This window comes from Amphiprion ocellaris, chromosome 5 (assembly GCF_022539595.1).
Source record: "Amphiprion ocellaris isolate individual 3 ecotype Okinawa chromosome 5, ASM2253959v1, whole genome shotgun sequence".
Classification (NCBI taxonomy): Eukaryota; Metazoa; Chordata; class Actinopteri; family Pomacentridae; genus Amphiprion; species Amphiprion ocellaris.
The window spans coordinates 1683390-1704354 of NC_072770.1; the positions used below are offsets into that span (position 1 = coordinate 1683390).

At 39.2% G+C, this 20965-nt stretch overlaps 2 protein-coding genes across 2 annotated transcripts; both read left to right on the plus strand.

Moving 5' to 3' along the window:
• Positions 1-149: 149 nt before the first annotated feature.
• On the plus strand, positions 150-8549 carry sec13 (SEC13 homolog, nuclear pore and COPII coat complex component). The gene is made up of 9 exons (XM_023270054.3): positions 150-304; positions 501-545; positions 2276-2391; positions 2694-2845; positions 4487-4620; positions 4716-4849; positions 4943-5063; positions 5385-5531; positions 7685-8549. Exons 1-9 carry the CDS (start codon positions 302-304, stop codon positions 7793-7795), a joined length of 963 nt encoding a protein of 320 aa, XP_023125822.1. The 5' UTR covers positions 150-301; the 3' UTR covers positions 7796-8549.
• Positions 8550-10411: 1862 nt separating this feature from the next.
• Positions 10412-20412, plus strand: LOC111568412 (deoxyribonuclease gamma-like). The gene is made up of 10 exons (XM_023270057.3): positions 10412-10518; positions 12466-12551; positions 12649-12743; positions 14892-14978; positions 16598-16710; positions 17691-17803; positions 18846-19000; positions 19620-19716; positions 19799-19937; positions 20217-20412. Exons 2-10 carry the CDS (start codon positions 12471-12473, stop codon positions 20348-20350), a joined length of 1014 nt encoding a protein of 337 aa, XP_023125825.2. The 5' UTR covers positions 10412-10518; positions 12466-12470; the 3' UTR covers positions 20351-20412.
• Positions 20413-20965: the final 553 nt, after the last annotated feature.

Consider the following 20965-nt stretch of genomic DNA (forward strand, 5'->3'; position numbering starts at 1 on the left):
GAATGGCATCTAAAATCTGACCAGAATCTGCCAAGGAATTTACTAATGAAAAAAAGAGAAATAAAAAACATTACTTTGGCATATAGCATGTAAGATTTATAAATGTTCTTTTTTTTTTTCTTTAGCTCTCGGGAAAAGGCGGAACCATTTCTGCGCTTGTGTCGTTTCTGCCGGTTCGAAGTTTGGTGGGACTCGGTGGGAAGCTGTTGCCACGTCTGAGTAGTTTGGGGGGAACCGGATTAATTCAATTTAAGAACGCATAAGTAACACATTTCTAGAGTGTTTCCCTTTATCTGCAGTCATGGTGAGTCTGTTAACTTTTAATTTACTCTGTGAGTGAAGTTTCTGACTGACATTTGTGGTTTTTAATGTTTAGCTGCTGACGTGAACGAGCTGCTAGCACGTTAGCATAGCAGCTAACAGCAGGAGGCTCATCTCCAGCTCACCTTTATTTATTTACGTGTCATTTTCAAGCTCATTCGTTTCTTTGTGAATTCCAGGTTTCCGTTATTAACACGGTGGACACCTCCCACGAAGACATGATCGTAAGTGTTGTCTTTTCCATTCAATCCAAACTAGCAGATTATGGAAGCTAATGTTAGCGTTCGGTTTAAGTGAATGTAGTTTTTGTTCCTAATCAGCACAAACACACGTCAGCACAATGTGACATTAATGTAGGGTCCAGTGGCATGTTTGTAGCGTCATGTTTCATGTATCTGTGTTAAAATTACCTTCGCTGGTAGTTGACACTGTGGCAGCGCAATAGTATCATGTCAGAGTTGATTAACAGAAATTAAACTCCAGTTAATTTATAATCAGTCGTCTAGTATTCTGTGGATCTTGGTCTCTTTAGTTAGAGGGTTTGCTGCTTGTATTTGTCTCTGTTATCTATAACTGTAAACCAGCCAGTAAAAACGGGGTATTTGTACTTGGAACTTGTAATAGACATATAATCCTAGATATCATCCTATATATGGCAAAATACACAACCAGAGTAACAGACACTTTAAAAAAAAAAAACCTATATTATAACGTATATTGTGCTGTCACTCCTGTTTGTGGTAAAATTTGTTAGAAACGGTTCTGCTCTAACATCTGATTCTTCCTGTAAAATTGAATGCAATAGTGTGTGCAAACTTCTGCAGCTGGTTGATTTTAAAGTGAAAATAGGTAAATACACTAAGATGAACCTAACCAAACCTTAACAAATGTTACTTTGGATTTTATGAACTAAAGAATCTTTAAAATGGAAAACATAATTGTGACAGGTGCAGAGTCTTGTGCAATCTTCTCCCTATAAGGCCTTATTAAATTGTTAGACATTAATTGACCCATTAGGACGAGTAATGCAGGTGAGGAATCATCAGTTCATGATCTGATACAGTCAGGTCCATGAGAATTACTGCCAGTGACACAATTTTCTTAATTTTACCTCTATATACAAGCACAGTGGATTTTTTAAAATTTTATTGAACCTTTATTTAACCAGGAGAGATCCCGCTGAGGTTAAGAACCTCTTTTTCAAGGGAGTCCTGGCAAAGATAGGCAGCAGCAAGTACGAAACACAGGTAAAACATAATTAAAATATAAACAAAAAAAATAAAATTTACAAGGAAGTTATAAAAAACAAGTGCATGTTGTGGAAACGGCCTCAAGAACTCACAGTTTTGATTTAAAGGCACTCAATGAGATTAACTCGGTTAAAAATTTGAAATGAACGAGAAGCGACTGGAGTGCAGACATTCAGCGTTGTTATATGATGGTCAAAGATGTAGGACTCGCACATCTGCATTTCAATACAATACATCAGTGAACTGTTTGATTTGGCATCTGGTTAATGAGTGTCATTGTACCTAAAATCATTAATCTGCAGATCAGTGATCAGGCAACAGAGCAGGATATCAGTTAAACTTCATCAAATGTTGTGATTTGTTTGACCAACAATCCAAAACTCCCAAATAATAATTTTAATGTCATGTAAGACCAACAATTAAAATACATTCTTGAAATGGTTGATAATTGATTTTCTTTGAGTTGACAGATTGTTCTAGTGGTAATAGGACCTATTCAACAGTTCACTGTGGTTTTTGTAGGATGTGTGTATACTTTCACAAAGCCACCAGCTGTCCTCACTGGGCTCCAGTATTAAATGTGTCGGTTAATGTTACTTTTGAGTTTTTCTAGCTGAAAATAAAAACAATCTAAGTAGAAAGATGGTAGGAGAGATCATCTTCACACTGTGGGTCTTGATGTTTTCTTGTTCTGTCTGTTTCAGCACGATGCCCAGATGGACTACTACGGGACTCGTCTGGCCACCTGTTCCTCCGACCGAACTGTCAAGATCTTTGATGTTCGGAACGGAGGGCAGATCCTGGTCGCAGATCTTAGAGGGTAAGAAACCAAACCAGCAGGCTAAAGATAATTGGAGCCCTGTTCACACTGAAAATTAGTGAAAATGCATTAAATAACATTTTACAACTGACTTTTTTTTTCTCTCCTTTCTGGTTTGTGTTGGGAAAGTGGTGGTTTAGGTTTATAAATGACATCAAACACATTAGACAACACAAACTGTAACAATAAGTGGTGGTCAGTTACAATTCTAGGGTGAACTTCTGTCTGTAACTACAGTTTTTGTGTTAGGTAAAAATATTTAATCATACTTCGATCCTGTTTTTCGTGCCTGTGTTGTGTAGCCATGAGGGTCCCGTGTGGCAGGTCGCCTGGGCTCACCCAATGTTCGGCAACATCTTGGCTTCTTGTTCGTACGACCGCAAAGTCATCATCTGGAAGGAGGAGAACGGAGCCTGGGACAAGATGTACGAGTACACCGGACATGAGTCTTCAGGTCGGTAGTTCACAACCCTGTTTGTCCTGCCTGACAGTGTAGAGGAAACGACCGGGTGCTGGTTGGCCTGGGAGGCATTTTGGACATGTGAGAAAAAAAGCCACAGAAACAAATCAAAATATTCAAAGCAACAACAAAACAAAATAAAACACAACAAAACAAACAAACATGACAAAACAAACCAATAAATAATAACCCAAAAAGGAGTAGGATGAAGCTTATTTACTTATTCACTACCCCTTTTCCATTTCCACCATCAGTCACTCAGTACCCCACTCAAATAGTTATTTATATGCATATTTACAAACAACATAGAAAATAAATAATAGAAATAAACAAACATTAAATAATCACTCATATACCCGTGTCAAAGCCCCTCCTTCTCTCAGTACCTCATGAAAACCATATTTTTGTGCTGCTTTTTAAACTGGGTCACGCTTGGACGTTGCTTGAGCTCCACCTCCAGTCCATTCCATAACCTCACTCCACATATTGAAAGACAACATGACTTTAATGTTGATTTGATGCCATATCATTGTATTTTTAGACAAACTGCTAGAAGTATCATCATCAGAGCTACTTTAGGTTTTTGAAAGCATCCATAAAATCTGAACTTTTATGTTTATCTCATCTTGTCGTATGTGGTAACGGTTGAAAAGGCAAATATGATCAACTGTGACTGATTGAAAACAAGAGGCTTGTTTGTGAGCTCAGGTTCTTTTGTAGTAACAGTCTGAGGAACCGCAGACGTCCTCAGCATCTCAGTCACCTACATAATTTGTTTCTCCGCTGGTTATCCATCTTTAAAAGTCCAGACCGTTTCCAAATCACACACATGTTGTCACACCATTATTTCCTTGTTTTGAGATGTTTGACTCCTCATCGTTGTTCACTTTTATACCACCAGTGGGTTTTTTCCCCTTGGTTGGGCCCTGGAGGTGTCGGCTACGTAGCCCTGCTGCTACAGCAGCTCTGTCTGTTGTGAATCACTCATCAGTTTATCGTTGCTGTGGGAATTTTTTTCACAATAAAGCATTGTTTCATCACTTGGCCCTAGATTCTGAATTCTCCTTGGTTTCCATTCAGTTCTATTGGTCTCTTTCTTGTTGTTTTTTCCATTTTAGAAATGGTGTACTGGAGATTTGGCATAACTTTGTGGTCTGATCTTCTGATAGTTTTAATTTAGTCAAAACAAACTTCCTTTTATTTGTGTGGTCTTTGCATCTGGAACAGCTTTGTTGAAGACCTGAGGGCAGCAGAAACCCCTACCATTTTAGTCTGTTTATCACATGATTATTATTTATTTAATTAGCCTGTTTATACATGTTTTGCTTTGAACACTTCACTGTTTTATTGTTGTCTTATTTTGCAATTCTGAATTTTTGACTCATCCAACCTCTGATGTTTCCTCATGTTTGTTTATGGTGCCATTTTATGAAGTCATTCATTAGGACTACTTGTTTTCTGGGAGGGGAAATTTAGGCTTGAGAGGCATCGTTTGTGTTCTTTGTTTTTATTGTGTAAAGCAGTTTGTATTTTATTTGAGTAAAATGGCTTGTTGACTAAGTAAAATTTCAAATCATTTCTTTGACTGTCTCTTGAGATGTTGGTCTTGTTTTAACGGTTCCTCTGTGTTTACAGTGAACTCAGTCTGCTGGGGTCCCTATGACTTTGGTCTGATCTTGGCCTGTGGCAGCTCAGATGGAGCGATTTCCCTCCTCACCTTCACTGGAGATCAGCAGTGGGACGTCAAGAAGATCAGCAACGCACACACTGTGAGTGTGACACACTACTACACAGTACTCAGCGACACACAGATCGTAGGAAATGTCTGCTTCACTCAGTTGTGTGTTGGCTAATTTTGCTGCAGATTGGCTGTAACGCGGTGAGTTGGGCTCCTGCTGTAGTTCCAGGCAGTCTGATCGATCAGCCGTCAGGACAGAAACCAAACTACGTCAAACGCTTCGTCTCCGGAGGCTGCGACAACCTGGTCAAACTCTGGAAGTAAGTTATCAGTGAGAGGCTCTCTGTTGCACTGGATGTTTCTTCTATGTAAAGTCAATAATAACCTTAATGAATTTATGTGTATCTTCTCAGAGAGGAGGACGGTCAGTGGAAGGAGGATCAGAAGCTCGAGGCTCACAGTGATTGGGTGAGAGACGTCGGTTGGGCTCCTTCTATTGGTCTTCCCACCAGCACCATAGCCAGCTGCTCTCAGGTGAGATTTCATGAACTTAGAGGAATCATATATTTAGTTTTACTGTAAGATTTGATCTGACTGCCCTTCAGCAGCATCCAGAATGATTTTGAACAATTTCTCCTCCTTATCAACAAAAAAATCAACATAGATCAGCAGTTTTTACTCAGTGTGAAATTACTCGCTTGTACCACTGGGTGGAGCCAAAGAAAACATGAAGTCTGCTGTCCTAACCAGGCTGCATTTGAATTGTTAAAGACTCACAGAAGCTTTGTGTGCAGCGTCCTGAAAACTCATCACCAGAGTAAAGTGAGAAGCATTTTTTACACCTCCTTTTTCCAGGACGGACGTGTGTTTATCTGGACCTGCGACGACCCTGCAGGCAACACCTGGACGGCCAAACTCCTCCACAAGTTCAACGATGTGGTTTGGCATGTCAGCTGGTCCATCACCGGAAACATACTGGCTGTTTCTGGAGGAGACAACAAGGTATGATGTGCAGATTTACACACAGTTATATCCTGAGTATAGATGTTATTTTGTGAGAATAACAGAAATTAGTCATTTTAATTATAGTGTATTTTACCAAACAATTATTAATGAATTCAGAAGATTTCCTTGTGTTGTTTTGGTCTCTATGTAGTCTTCTAAGTCTGACACGCCGCAGTTTTCATGAATTATTGGACTGATATGAATTAAGGTTTAACTGTAGAAATGTAACTCGTGAAGTTGATGGGAGACGATGATACAGAGAAGATGTTTCATCTACTTTGTTTTCTTTGCAACTTGTTCCTGTGTTTTGTTCTCATCTAGTCTCTGTTTGTTTTCTAAACAAGTCGTCATATTGGTGAATGGTTTTTGTAATTTGCCTCCCTTTGCTTATTTAGTTTTTTATTTGTATTTCAGTTTTGTGGTTGAGGTGAGGGTCAGATGTAGGTCAGGTTGAGGTAAATCCATCCACTCTAATATGTCATCATTTTAAAACACATAATTCCCTTTTAGCTGGTTCTGTTTTTCCTCTGCAATATTTCCTACAGTGAAGCCTCCTGCTTCATGTTTTCACTTTACCCAGCAGAATATTTCTGAAAATGAGCTAAAACAATCACCTGTGCAGAGATAGTTTTTGGTTTTAAATGCTGTTTTAAAAGGAAACATGTGGCTGTAGCCTTACCTGTGACAGTTAGGGTTATTGTAAGTCCTCACAAAGACACGTTGTTTTGTATCAGACTACCTTCTATCAGCAGCTGTCCCATGATCTGTTAATAGCAGGTTAAGAACAGAGAATCAGGATATTCCGATTTTTCACATTTATAAATGGACTGAAGTGAAAAACTGAAGGTCTGTGCTATGAAGCAGGATTTGAGCTTCAGGTTTGACTCCTGGAGTCTGAGGTCAACACGTGTTAAAACATCATCTACTGACCAATCAGTTCTCTTAGAAAATGGCGTTCCTGAGAAATGGTACAGAGTTGAGTGTGCAGATGGTGCCATAAAAGAGTTTCTAGAGCTGCATTTTCATGGTTTTTATTGTTCTGTAGGTCTCTGCAGATTGATATAACCCTAAAACAGACACTGATGAAGCACTAAGGCCTCGTCCACACTAGGGTTCATACTTATCAATGTGAAAGATGTTTTTATATTTGATCTTTGTTTCACACCACTAAGCAGCTTAAAGAAAAAAGAGTCAAACTGTTTTACGCTCTATAAGAATGACACCGAGTGAAAGATTACTGAATTCATCCTCCCTTTATTTTCATCACTGAATTATTTATTCTTGACATACTTTGTGTCTTTGTGAGCAGCATAAAGGGAAAACATGTCATTTTGTTACACAATCTTGTGTTGCATAACTTTATTGAACCTTTCACACAGTGACCTGGCCAAGAGGTCAGCAGCACACGTCATAAAAACACTTACAAGGAGGTGACAGTAGACGTTTAAACGTACTATTTTGAAGTTGCAAAAGCGTTTTACAATAAAAAGTGTGGGATCTGTAACAGACAACAAACAACAATTTAAGATTTCAAAACAAGCACTCTTCAGTGGTCTCAGGATAGAATGGAAGGTTCTAAGTGGAATAAATTCACACAGTTTCAGTTCAGTATTCCACGCCGAGGGGGCAGAAAAGCTGGAAGCTCTTTTTCCAAAAACAGTCCTTATACGAGGAACAGATAAAACAAGAGTAGTGCAGAATGCAATAATGATCATTTAGGGGGAGAATAGTAAGAAACGTACCTGGAAGCAACTTGTACATGGTGACAATCTCACTCTGATGGTGCCTTTATGTCGATCATCTATTAACTGATGTTCACACACTTAGAATGTTCTACCAGCTGTCCGTCCTGGGTTTGGCTGCAGCAACTGTGTTTTGTTTTAGCTGTGTTATGGGTTGAAATCTTCATGTTGGTTTAGGGTTATAGTTTGTGCTTCTCATGAGCATCTGCAGCTGTAGACCTGTCCATGTTAGTCGCTGGTTATCTGCCCAACATTTACCCACCTGATAAGCAGCTTCATGGTGCTGACTGGTTGTTGAAGCTGTGGTTGAGGTGAAGCCGGATCATGAAAAGATTCTCTGGTTGTGTTGGTCTGTCTTCGTCATGCCGACCTCCGATGTCTGACTGCTGTTTTCTGGACCGTCTGTAGGTGACGCTGTGGAAGGAGTCGATGGACGGTCAGTGGGCGTGCATCAGTGATGTCAGCAAAGGCCAGGGCGCCGTGTCCACCATCACAGACACACAGCAGAACGAGCAGTGACACACACACGAACACACACATCACAGCGACCCCTGACCCCGAGATGTCGACCCCCGTCTGCAAAGATGAATTCATAAACATGCTGGACATCTGGACTGACAACAAGACGTCCACAGTGACTGAGCTCAGTCTGGTTCGGCCTTAAAATGTACCAGAATAAATATTTCTAAATGTCCTCCTTGGCTGTTGAAAGATGGAGTCTCTGCTTTGTTCTGATGACGTTTAGAGATACTTTTTAATCCGACACACTCCACTGTTTCTGTTCAAGCTTCTTCAGTTCATAGTTTCCACATGTTCATGAACGCTGGCCCAGATAAAATGTAAAACAAGACACCTCTCTGTACGCCCAGCCTCCACCCTCCCCTCCCATGATGCTTTGCTCCCGATACATTCCACCTCCACCAGCGGAGAAACCAAACCCCCGTCCCCCCAGATCATCCAGCATCCTCAGAGTTTTTATAGTTCATTCATTATTTACAGAAGCAGCTTCACGTCTCAGGATGTCAACAAACATGAAGAGAATGACTTCCTGGTTTCAAATTAATAGGACAATGACTGATTTATTTAGTGAACTAAATTCAGGACCTGCTTTAATTAGCTGCTGTTTCTATGGCAACCAGAAATGACTACTTGTTGACTTACATGAATGGAGCAAAGCAGTTTGGGATTTTTTTTCTTTTCAGGTTGTAACATCAGACACGTGGATGTGTTTTTCATATTTGATGTAATTAAATAATTGTTAATGTGAAAACCATGTTTTGGGTCTTTTATTTGCTTCTACAGTCATTAAGTCGTGAAACATGTGGGTAAAGGATAACTGCGCGATTTAGATTTTTTTCTTTTTATTTCAAAGGTCTGCCTTTTTCACTCGCAATTTAGACCTTTTCTCTTGTTTTTCATCTATAATTAGTCAAAATGTTGACTTATTTTTAGTGCTGTCAAACGATTAAAAGCTTTAATCACATTAATCACAGCGTTGCTGTGGATTAATTTTGATTAAATTTTTTTTTAAATACTCATTTTTAATCTATATTAATTGCGTTTCATTTTTCGTGAGCAAACACATTCAAGAAAGAAGGGAATATATCTGCACTTAACATGTTTATTAAACACCTGTGCTTCAGTGAAAAGAAAACTCTTTCCTGCAGAGTCTGCATATTACTGTAAGTTGGTGGACTGTTCTGTCTTTGGGGGTTTTTTGTATTCAAAAAGAGGGCCAACATGCTGTTTAGCGCAGGGATATTCAACTAAAATTCAAAGAGGTCCAGTCAGAGAAAATATATTAAAGCAAAGGTCCAGAAAATCTTAATGTCTAACTTGAGTTAGTGTGATATATGTTGATGTAACCTGGTAGTTTTATTAGTGTTTGCATGTAATCAATAACTGACCGTCAAATCACATAAACTCAGTACGGTTCACAAACATTTTGACAACATTTATTAATAAATAACTTTTAATATAACTGTACATCTGAAAATAAAGTGAAAAATAATGACTGAACAACCTGAACCAACTTACATACATCTTTAACAAAACCTAAATCTCAGAAAATTTAAACAGTTGAACACTTTTACATTTTTTTCTGTCTTATATCACTCCCCTTATATTCCTGCTGCTTAATGGGAGAACTGAGCTGTCAGTTTTCTGAATCGTGGTCTGAATGGTGTCAGGGTTATTCTCAAACATATTTGGAGCTCATTGGTGAGTCTGGAACCAGATTTAGTTTGGATTATATTCATAATTGAGAAGCTGGCTTACAGCTGTATGTTGAGCCAAACATAATCAACATGTGCAGGGCGACTTTCCTCAAGGTGTCAATTTGTTTATTACGTGGTGGATTTATGTGACGATCGGCGTACGTTTGTCTGTGAATCTGTCTGTCCATCTGCAACATTACTCAAAAACAGTGTCACATGGGATGGCTGAACTCGTACCTAATTAGGGTCTGAGCACCGAATGGTGTGAAGACCCTATTGAAACCTGTAAGGTTTATTATTGGTCTGTGTGTTTCCTGAGCTGATAAACTAATGCCATAAACACTGGAAAAGCTGCGCCGGTAAAATAGAAGCAACTCATCAAATTTGAAATGCATGCCAGAGACGTTTCAGGGATTTTGAGTCATTCTGCGCTGCAGATGCGTTAATTTTTTAAAAATCTGATTAATTATGGTGCTGGATTAATCCACGTTAATGCGTTAATTTTGACAGCCCTACTTATTTTACATAACTTTGTGCCATTTAGATTTTTCCATCCATTATCTATACACCGCTTAATCCTCACTAGGGTCATGGGGGGCTGGAGTCTATCCCAGCTGACTCAGGTGAAGGCAGGGGACACCCTAGACAGGTCACCAGTCTGTCACAGGGCTACATACAGAGACAAACAATCACTCTCACATTCACACCTACGGGCAATTTAGAATGATCAATTAACCTCAGCATATTTTTGGACTGTGGGAGGAAGCCGGAGAACGCGGAGAAAACCCACGCATGCACAGGGAGAACATGCAAACTCCATGCAGAAAGATCGTGTGTGTGTGTGTGTGTGTGTGTGTGTGTGAGAGAGAGAGAGAGAGAGAGAGAGAGAGAGAGAGTTGCGGCCAACAGACACTTTCAGAGCCACTTCCTGCATCCTGCAGCTTTGTTCTGTTTTCTTCAGTCCAACATCTGCTGGTACAGTAGCAGCAGTTTCAGTTTTTTATTTTGCTTATTTGAACCACACAGGTAAGTTTTTGTTCTATTTGCATTCATTTACTTCGTTTAAAAACCAGAAATGTCCACTACATCAGTCAGTGTTTGACTCTTTCAAGAGAAGAAAGCTGAGAACTTTATCAGTTTCACTTTAAAGGCTGCAAAATGAAACAAAACTGTTGCTGGTGTTGTGTTGTTGCAGATTCAGGATTAAACTCCATTTTTATAACATAATGTTGCTTTAGAAACTTAAAGACTGCTATTGCTACTTGCAGCTTCCTCCCACAGTCCAACAACATGCTGAGGTTAATTGGTGATTCTAAATAGTCTGTAGGTGTGAATGTGAGTGTGATTGTTTGTCTCTATGTGTAGCCCTGTGATAGACTGTTACCTGTCCAGGTGAACCTGTGATAGACTGTTACCTGTCCAGGTGAACCTGTGATAGACTGTTACCTGTCCAGGTGTCCCCTGCCTTCACCCTCAGTCAGCTGGGACAGACTCCAGCCCCCCTGATGAGGGTTAAGTGGTGTATAGATGATGGGTGGATGGATGAATAGATGGATGTTGTCATCTTGTAAAGTATAGAGTATTTTTGTTGCAATGTTCTTGCAATTATCTGCAACAATTTGGATGCATCAAGCACTGTGGTTGGCCATAGGCCTTTAAAAGTGCTATATAAATAAATCTGACATTGACACTGACAATAATGATAATGATATAATCCTATAATATGTGTAATAATACAAACTTCTGCATGAAGAACACTTGTATTCTTGTTGCATTAAGCACATTTTGTTGCTGATAATTAAAACGCACAACATTCTGAATGTAGTACTTTGGTGTTTTAATTGTTACTTTTAATTTAGTTTTGTTTCACCACAGCTAAAATATTCATGAAATGTTTTAAAAAGATCTTCATGGAACATTTCAAATTCCTTTACCCACATATAAACTGTCAGCAGCTTTTTGGACCATCTTCTGCCTGGTCTCATATTCACTTTGAAAAACAATGATTCAGGGCTCAAACTGAAGAAATGCATCATTCGATATGAGACATGACCAACTGAAGGTCCAGGTTTTTGTTATTTTGACAAAATGATGACGTGGACTCATTGTTAGGACCACCAAGGTTTGTAATTGTCATTTGTTGCCAGTTTGTGTGGTCTTTAGAATGAGTCCACAATCCCCATTTTTGCATGTCGAATTCTACTGATGCTAGAGTTCTCATAAGCAGGAGAGATATCAGCCAAAGACTGTATTTTTTGTAGAAATGTTGGTTTCATCCACAGACACTTACAAAAACGTTATGGAGCTCCTTGTTTGAACATTTTGCACTTTCTTCCATTTTCAAGGGCTGATAATTAAAAATCTGTCCTTTGCTGGAGCAATTTAATCAACTGGATTTATTGGCAACTATTTTTCCTTTGTTCTCAGTAAAGTCCACAGCTGAAGAGATACTGAATCCTTAATACGGCTTCCCAGGTAATACATATTTTAAGGGGAGACAATTATATTCTAAAAATTGAGTCTGAATGTTTTAATAAACTTAGTTTTGGCTTCCAGATAACAAATAAGTAAACTCTGAACAAAACGTGGAACCATGCAGCAACAGCACAACCAGAAATGACAAACTTTATATGCAGACATCAACCCGCTGAGGAGTTCTGCAGAGATAACAATGAACTAAACATAAATAAACTATCTAAAAGAAGTGTATTCAGATTATTACAGCCTTGAAAGTTAATGTAGAAGTACACATGGACTTTCAGTTCTGACGGACCGCACTGTGAAACTGCAAGAAGATATGTTTGCTTTCAACAACACACCATTACACTTTCATCACTCTTTATCTACCGCAGCTTCTTTTTCTGTTCTCCATTTTCTTCTTCTTTCTGTTTGGTTTTACCAGCAGTATGAACAGTCTGTTCCTTATATTCTTCCTCCAAACCCTTCTGAATGATCTTTCTGTCCAAAATGAAGGCAAAATGAAGGTGGCAGCCTTTAACGCCAAGAACCTTGGACAGAAAAAAGTCACAGACAAGAATGTCATCCACTACCTCACCAAGGTAATTATAGTTTTATCTATACAGCACTGTTGGGCAAAGAAACATGCAGGGAAAAGATAAAGGACACAGATGATAAGATGGCATGTGTTTCCTCCAGATCATGTCTCGGTACAGTGTGGTGGTGATACTAGAGGTGGTGGATAAGAGCGGCAAAGCCATGAAGAAGTTACTCCAAGAACTCAACAGCACTGCGTGAGTTCACAGCACTGCTAAATGTACAGTGGTGAGGAAAAATGTACGTGCACTTCTAGAGTCCACGGATAGCATGGTAGTCTTAGGTTTCCAATAGCTCCTGTAACTCAGAATTTTCTATGAAGATAGAATCTTTGAAACTTTGTCACAAAAAACATGTCATGGCCACCCGATATAACCAATCCAGTTGTATAAAAATAATAGCTTATTGGATGATCGCAAAGAGATCATTTCTTCATTTTACATATAAAGACATCCAGAAATCCTGATACTTACAGTCAGACACCATAGCCGAACCTTCCAAAGAACGCTATAGGATGGTCTATGGTACATCTTAAATACAATGTGGAAAAGTTCCCCAAAAAACACACTTTTGCTGTGACCACAGAAGTATAATTATGTGTATTTGAACATTATGACTGCTTGATTTGGATAAAGGAAGCTGTATGCTTACATAAAACTGCACAAAACAGTTTTAACAAGAAGCACAATCAGTTTTTATCAGACAATCACCGGCCCCACCCCAGCCTTCACCAGCTATGACTCATCTTCTCCCAGATTCCCCATCCTGCCTGCCCCTTTACTTTAATTCCCTCTGCTTTGTGAGCATCCCCATTTTGTTTGTTTCACTTAGTTACTTCATCTCAAGTTTCCTATGTTAGTTTAGAGGGGTTTTTTTTAACTAGGTTATTGTAGCTTTGACCTGTTCTGAATGAAGTTTGGTTTGTCTTAGTTCCATCTATTCTCTCCCCCAGTTGTCCCTACTTCATTATATTCTGCTCTTTAGTGAAGTGACGTTTATTCCAGAGTTTGAATTTGTTAGGTTGACAGATTGACTGTGTCTTTTGGATCCATGATGAAATCTGCTGAGACAAAAACATTCATACAGCCCATTTTTATTCCAGTGTCTCCTTTTTGTGCATCTTGAAACAGCCACACCACGACTCTGTACAGAAGTCTGTATGTCAGCTGAAGTCATTTGTGAGTTTTTCTTTGCATCCAATGCAACAATTTTCCTAGCAGTTGTGGCTGCCTTCATTGATCTACCTGATTGTATCAACAGAACCCCTTATTTTCCACTTCTTTATCAGAGTTTGAACACGACTGACTGGCATTCTCAAATGTTTGGATATGTTTTTAAATCCTATTCCTGTTTTAGAAAGTTAAACTTCAAAGTCAGTGCAGCACTAGAGGGAATGTGCAGGTGTGGACAGTTACCCTTTCTAGCCATTTGAACCGGTTTGTGTCAACTTGTGTGCATATTATCAGGACAAAACTTCAAGGGTATGTCTGCTTTTGTTCAGGGCTGCTTGGGTGATTCAACCTGTCATTGTGATTAAAAAAGACCAAGTGCAAATGCGAGATAATAAATAAGTTTGTCTGACTGCTAGCCATAAATAGAAGAAAAGTTTTCCATGGTCAAACATATTTTCTGAAAAAAAGGACATTTTGCCAGGTTACATAAACGTATGAGCACAACTGTATTTTTGGCCCAGCAGATTTCGACATTTTTCTAGATAACATATAATCTATGAAAGAACCAAATGCCTGATTGTTTTTGATGTAAAGATGCCTGTTTCAGTCATTCATTCAGGGAAACCTAAGAAATATAGAACTTACTGGGAACTTGAGACTCCCATGATGTATATGTGGTCTTTACAAGTGCATGAAAACTTTTGTTCACAACTGTATGTATCAAAAACTGCTAAGAATCAATTCTAGACTAATTTTGAAAAATGCACATTGTGTCAGTGTTCTATTTTGCCAGTTAAAATGGGCTTGAGTCATTTTGATAGAGAAAGGGTTTCTGAGGATAGAACTGTATGAAGTTGGGAGCTTGGGCTTCAAATTCTGCAACTTGTTCCAGAATACAAATTTTCAGAAAGTGTCCCATTTTACCAATCCTCACAGCTTTCAAACTGAAAGACCATAGTCTTGATTAAAGACAGGAACGTAACTCCATAAACCAAGGGCACATGAATAAGCCTAGAGCTTCAATAAAAACTATCTGGATTCTCCTTTAGGCTTCAGGCTTTTCTTTTCGAACTGAAGAAGCTCTTTGAATAACAGGTGAAACATCCGTGTGCTGTAATCTTGGTCTTCATGTAATGTAACAGTGGTGTCCTCTCATGCTGGTGTTTCCCTCAGTGATAACAGACAGCGTCCCTACTCCATGATCTCCAGCCGCCAGCTGGGACGGGACACATACAAGGAGCAGTTTGTTTGTTTCTACAGGTGAGAGCAGCTTCACCATCCACCTCATACTGACAGTGTAGTGGAATATTTTTTGGGTGTGATATACTAAAAGTAAAAGATATAACTATGATAAATGCTATTAGACTGAAGAGTAGAGTTAAGATGTGTCTGAAATACATAATGGTGAATATTCTAGTAATCACTGATGTTTTGATGGTTATTGTGTGTGTCTGTGGAGGACACACACACACACACACGCACACACACACACACACACACACCTGGTAGATCATAAAGTAAAATGTATTTTTGGTCTGAAGACAAATCACATGCTTTTTAGAAAATGATATGTGGAATACTCAAAACATAACAGTGTAAACTTAAGGCAATATAACTTTTTAAAGACATGCATCAGAAACATAACAACACATAATAGTGTAACATGTATGAAATCTGTCTCAAAATAATAGGGGTAAGATGTGTAGGGGGCTGAGGCAAAGTCTGAACATGTCTGGAAATGTTCTCTGTAAAACATGACCTAATGATGACCTGATCCTCTGTAGGGAGTGATCTAGTGAATATCTAGTCAAATATGATAACCTGATGTCAAGATCTGACCAATAGATTGAGAAAAGTCTAACAGTGTCACAGCTGTCTCTCCAATAATACATCCTATAGATGTGGAAAAAATGACCAACTCTGACATCATAAGAGACGATGCACAGCTCAGTATCTTCAGTAGTTCTTGAGGTGTTATCACTGCTAGGAATTGCTTCTGGATTTTCTGTCAACAATAAATCCTGCTGCCTCTGAATGCTGACTTCTCCTGGAGATTTTTTGAAGATCTTTAAAGAAGTCTTTTAAACATTTGAACACAGTCAAATCGTAGACTCTGACCCATGATTTGGGACTTGGGTCTCCACATCAACATCCATTATCTTTACACCGCTTCATCCTCATCAGGGTCATGGAGGCTGGAGTCTATCCCAGCTGACTGAGGGTGAAGGCAGGAGACACCTGGACAGGTAACAGTCTATCACAGGTTCACCTGGACAGGTAACAGTCTATCACAGGTTCACCTGGACAGGTAACACTCTATCACAGGTTCACCTGGACAGGTAACAGTCTACCACAGGTTCACATGGACAGGTAACAGTCTATCACAGGTTCACCTGGACAGGTAACAGTCTATCACAGGTTCACCTGGACAGGTAACAGTCTATCACAGGTTCACCTGGACAGGTAACAGTCTACCACAGGTTCACATGGACAGGTAACAGTCTATCACAGGTTCACCTGGACAGGTAACAGTCTATCACAGGTTCACCTGGACAGGTAACAGTCTATCACAGGTTCACCTGGACAGGTAACAGTCTATCACAGGTTCACCTGGACAGGTAACAGTCTATCACAGGGCTACACATAGAGACAAACAATCACACTCACATTCACACCTACAGACAATCTAGAATCACCAGTTAACCTCAGCATGTTTGTGGACTGTGGGAGGAAGCTGGAGAACCTGGAGAAAACCCACACATGTACAGGAGAACATGGAGACTCCATGCAGGAAGATCCCAGGCCCAAAGTTTACACAAAGGTTTTGACTAATGGAACAAACACAAACACACCAATGTCTCCTGATGTGTGTGTCTCAGGGAGGAAGAGCTGAAGCTAAAAGCCTGCCACCAGTATGAAGATAACCAAGCTGGAGACGAAGACGCCTTCGCTAGAGAGCCCTTCATCCTGCACTTCAGCTGCCCCACTGCAGGTCAGTAACACTTCACAGCTCACCATGCACTGCTCTCATCCAAATGTACAGGTTTTATTCATCTACACGTTGTAACATAACAGTTTGGATCAATCTTTCTGAGTCATGTCATGAAATTATGTTCAACCAACTATAGTGAGTTGTAGGAATGAGCTTTTTCTCTCAGGCCAAAGGTATTTTTGAATTACTTGATGACTGGCAGCATAAACAAAGTCTTAGTCGATTATCCACAGCACTTACTTTGCTCTAACTATTATTAAAAGGGAATTTTCATGTGTTATCATATTAATTACTGTAATTGTGAACACATTCATGTTAGTAAAATGTGAAAAAATTAGTTGATTGTTGTTTAGCAGATAGGGGAGAGGACTTGATCACCTGAACACAAGTTTAAGAAAAATTAAGTTATTCAACCAATTTTGTTAATTTACCTCAACTTGAGTTCAGAAATTTGAATTTTAATGGCACATGTTAAGTTGATGCAACATAATTGTGACAACCCTAACTGATCGAGGTCATGTTTGCAAGCCAAATGGTTTATCTAAGTCAGTTAATTAGATTTGTTGATCTTGTAGCTGTGCATTTAATCAAGCGGTGGGTAGATCTCTTCAATACCTTTCTGAGTGTATAAGAAAGCAAAAGGGCAAACAATCACCATTAAATTAATGCCTGTACTTACTGTATTTATCCCTAATAAAGTGCTACACTGGTCATTGTACCATCTTTTATGTAGCTTCCAGCCTGCAGAGGGGAACTTATTTATGATGACTTATCGGAATAGACAGAAGATACCTGGATTGTTTATGATGTTCTCCTCTTATTCATTCAAACTGTGTTCCCTACTACCTACTGGTATGTTATAGTACATTCTGTCCAAGTCTAAAAACTCACACTGTGGATTTGTATTAATAACACTGTGCTTCTTTAAGTATTACTATCTTCACATATGTTTTTATTTTTGTCTATTATGTACCTTCCAGCTGTGAAAAACCTGGTCCTGATCCCAGTTCACACCAAACCAGAAGACTCTGAGAAGGAGCTGGACGAGCTGCACGATGTGGTCGATGCTGTCAGGAGGAAATGGAAAACTGATGTAAGTCCGAAACTTTTAGCGGAAAAGTGCTGTAAATGAAATATGAGGGTGGTTTTATCTGCATTTGTTGCCAATTTTTAAATAAAATTCACAGCAGATTTGGAAACTATTGGTGTAAAATCATATGACAGGAACAAGGACTGTCTTTTAATATAGATTCTGTTGTATGCAGTGGTGCATGCATTTACTCAAGTACTGCACATGAGTATATTTTTAGGATAATACAAAATATTGTACTTTTTACTCCGCTACATTTATCTGACAGCTCTTTTAAAGGAAATATTACACAGTGGATAGAAAACAAGCCTCTAAAATCCAACACAAAAGCACTCAGAGAGCAGTACGCCTCCAAGGCTGCTCAGTCGTTGCATGATCTCCGACAGATAAGTCCTCAGTGGTGGATTTGTAGTAGGATCACAATCATGTGATCATCAGCAGGCAGCTGATTTAGTGTTCACTTGTTGTCATGGTTACAGTGACGTCGTGCCGCTATCTCACAATGATACAGAAATCTTTAAAATATCTATGGATCCAGACTATAAGCCGCATCACTGATAAAATCAAATCACTTGGTCCTTGTGTCATTCCTGACCCTAACCCTAACCCTAACCCTTAAAATTAAAATTAGGGAGTTGTGTATCCCTACTGCAGACATTTCAACACTCTGCACTTGGACACTTCAGCCTTTTATCAGTTTATGACTCTTCTATTTAAGTTACTGCACATGATGCAAATGCTGCAGTGAGTGTGATATAAAGTCAAATACTGGTTATTCTGTTCTTCATCTAGCGTGTCTTTGTAGCTCAATGAGCCTAACAATGTACTGAAAAAATGACAAAGATGACTGAGTTTGATGTCTTTGACTTAGGTCTTCGAGTGGTTGAGCAAAAGACTGGGTTCAATCAAGAACCACATATAAAGTCATCAGATTATGAGTGTTTCTGTGTCTTTTAATTGACTCTAACAGTGAATGCACTATGCATCACTGACACCAATATTCACTTGAAGACTGTTGAAGACACAGATGTGGTTATTTCTGCAGAACATCATGATTCTGGGGGACTTCAATGCAGATGGGCGATATTTGTCCAAGAAGAAGAAGAGAGATATCCGCATTAACTCTGCTCCCTACCACTGGTTGATAGAAGACGATGTGGACACCACGACTAGCAACCAGAATGACAACACCTACGACAGGTGACACACTGCTACCTGAGTTTTCTCTTTACATCTTTCTGCAGCAGCAAGTTTACATGCAGCAGTGGAAAAAGTTTTCTGTGTCGAAGTGTCTTTTAATGAAAAGCATGACCTTCATTAGTGGATCACTGGTACCAACAGGATCCAATACACAACATTTCTGGTGTATTTTTTTAGGATTTGTTTAGTATATTACTCTACTAAAAGAAATTGCACTTAAAGACCTAAGAGTGATTCTTCATGCAATATTTCACAAATGCATAGGGTGTCCGAAAACGTTTTTATTACTTTATATTTAATAGCTTCTCATGTGCACATCACAGGACCACAGCTGATGACTTAAACGACAGGAGACACTTGAATAATAAATGTATTAACATAAATGAATGAATTATCTACACAAAAACACAAGGTGTGAATTCCATTGAAAACAATAAGAAATCTTTGTTTAATTTTTTGTTAGCTGTGCAGCATCAGTGATCTAATCATATTAAAAGAGATCCACTTTCACGAGTTTGAAATCTTTATCTTTAGCTGACCTCACTAACCCATTAACCTGACATCATAGTTCAACCTTCAGGAAGCGTTTTAAAGACTGTGATGGATGTTCTGCCTACAGGATCGTGGTGTACGGACAGACCATGCTGAACGCCATCGTCCCCGGCTCGGCCAAACCTTTCAACTTCCAGAGAGAGTTCAAGCTGAGCGATAAGGAAGTAAGACTGACACAAGTTGATAGTCTGCAGCGTTTAAAGGTCACAAGCAGCACTGAACATGTGCCTTTCTTTATTCTCCAAGACTCTCAGCATCAGCGACCACTATCCTGTGGAGGTGGAGCTGAAGACCAGCCAGAGGGATGAAGCACCGAGGAAGAGGAGGATGGCTGTTCCCAGAACAACAAACAGGACTTCCATCAAAGGACAAACTCAGAAGAAAGGTGTCTTTTTTATTTGCTCAATGTGTTTGTAGTTTGGAGTGTCACTGCTTGATTACATTGATTTCAGGATGATTTCTATAAAAGATTAAATGCATCAGTCTGATCACAGTTCAGTGACATCCAGATGATCATCTACTGTTTATTTAATTACATCAAAGTGATGTGTCAGTTTTTTTATGGAAGAGAGAGACCAGCACCAACAGTTGGTGCTAAATATGTATCTATTCTTCTGCATTGAATACACGTTTCAGCTTTGCTTCTGCTAATGTAAATGTATAGTACCACAGAAGAAGAAGAAGGCCAAGCTGGCAGGACCACAGAAGAAGGAGAACGCAGCAGCAAAAAGGAAACGTGGATGGCCATTAGCTACGTCCAACAAACTGACGAAGAGAAGATATCAGGACAAACCTTAAACAGCCTGAACTACCAAATGTAAAAGCCCATATTACATCTATATTAAATATGAAATAATGCATTTATCATTAATTCTTTGTGATTTGTCTGGTTTGTTGATCAGGTGACTACATTTCCAGGGGATTGTTTATTTAACTTAAAATTAAGGTATAAGGTTAACATTTCCCAGAAACAAAATGGAGCATCTCTTGCTTTTGAAATGTGAGATCAGTTGTTCAGGTATCTCCAGCCTTAAGCAGTGAGGTCACTGGGATGGTTTTCAAATGTAAAGCAGGATTAAATACAAGAACACAAACACCAGCTTAGGCTCAGGTTGTGGAGGCAGATCTGATTAACCAGCCGGAGGCATACAGTGAAAACAAGGAGGAAACCAAACATAAGGAGCTTTTTGTATCCGACGTGTTACATCTGCTCCAGGTAGAGTTCACTGTTTGTTGCTCTTGTATCTTCAGGTTGTGGCTGTGATGTTTCAGTTCAGGTAAATGATGAAACAAAGTCCAGAATCACCTGCATCTGTTCGTGAAAACTTAAAAAACAGGATGTTGACATTAGAAAAGTCAGAAAGCGTAGATATGTGACACCACGGCTCTGCAGCTTCTCCCCTCTTCTCCAGT

Coding starts and splice junctions, on each gene's coding strand:
- sec13 (XM_023270054.3), top strand. Junction 2,392..2,693: donor CTGGTCGCAGATCTTAGAGG/GTAAGAAACCAA, acceptor TGTGTTGTGTAG/CCATGAGGGTCCCGTGTGGC. Junction 5,532..7,684: donor TTTCTGGAGGAGACAACAAG/GTATGATGTGCA, acceptor GACCGTCTGTAG/GTGACGCTGTGGAAGGAGTC.
- LOC111568412 (XM_023270057.3), top strand. CDS start 12,471: ATGAAGGTGGCAGCCTTTAACGCCAAGAACCTTGGACAGAAAAAAGTC. Junction 12,552..12,648: donor TCATCCACTACCTCACCAAG/GTAATTATAGTT, acceptor TGTTTCCTCCAG/ATCATGTCTCGGTACAGTGT. Junction 14,979..16,597: donor CAGTTTGTTTGTTTCTACAG/GTGAGAGCAGCT, acceptor TGTGTGTCTCAG/GGAGGAAGAGCTGAAGCTAA.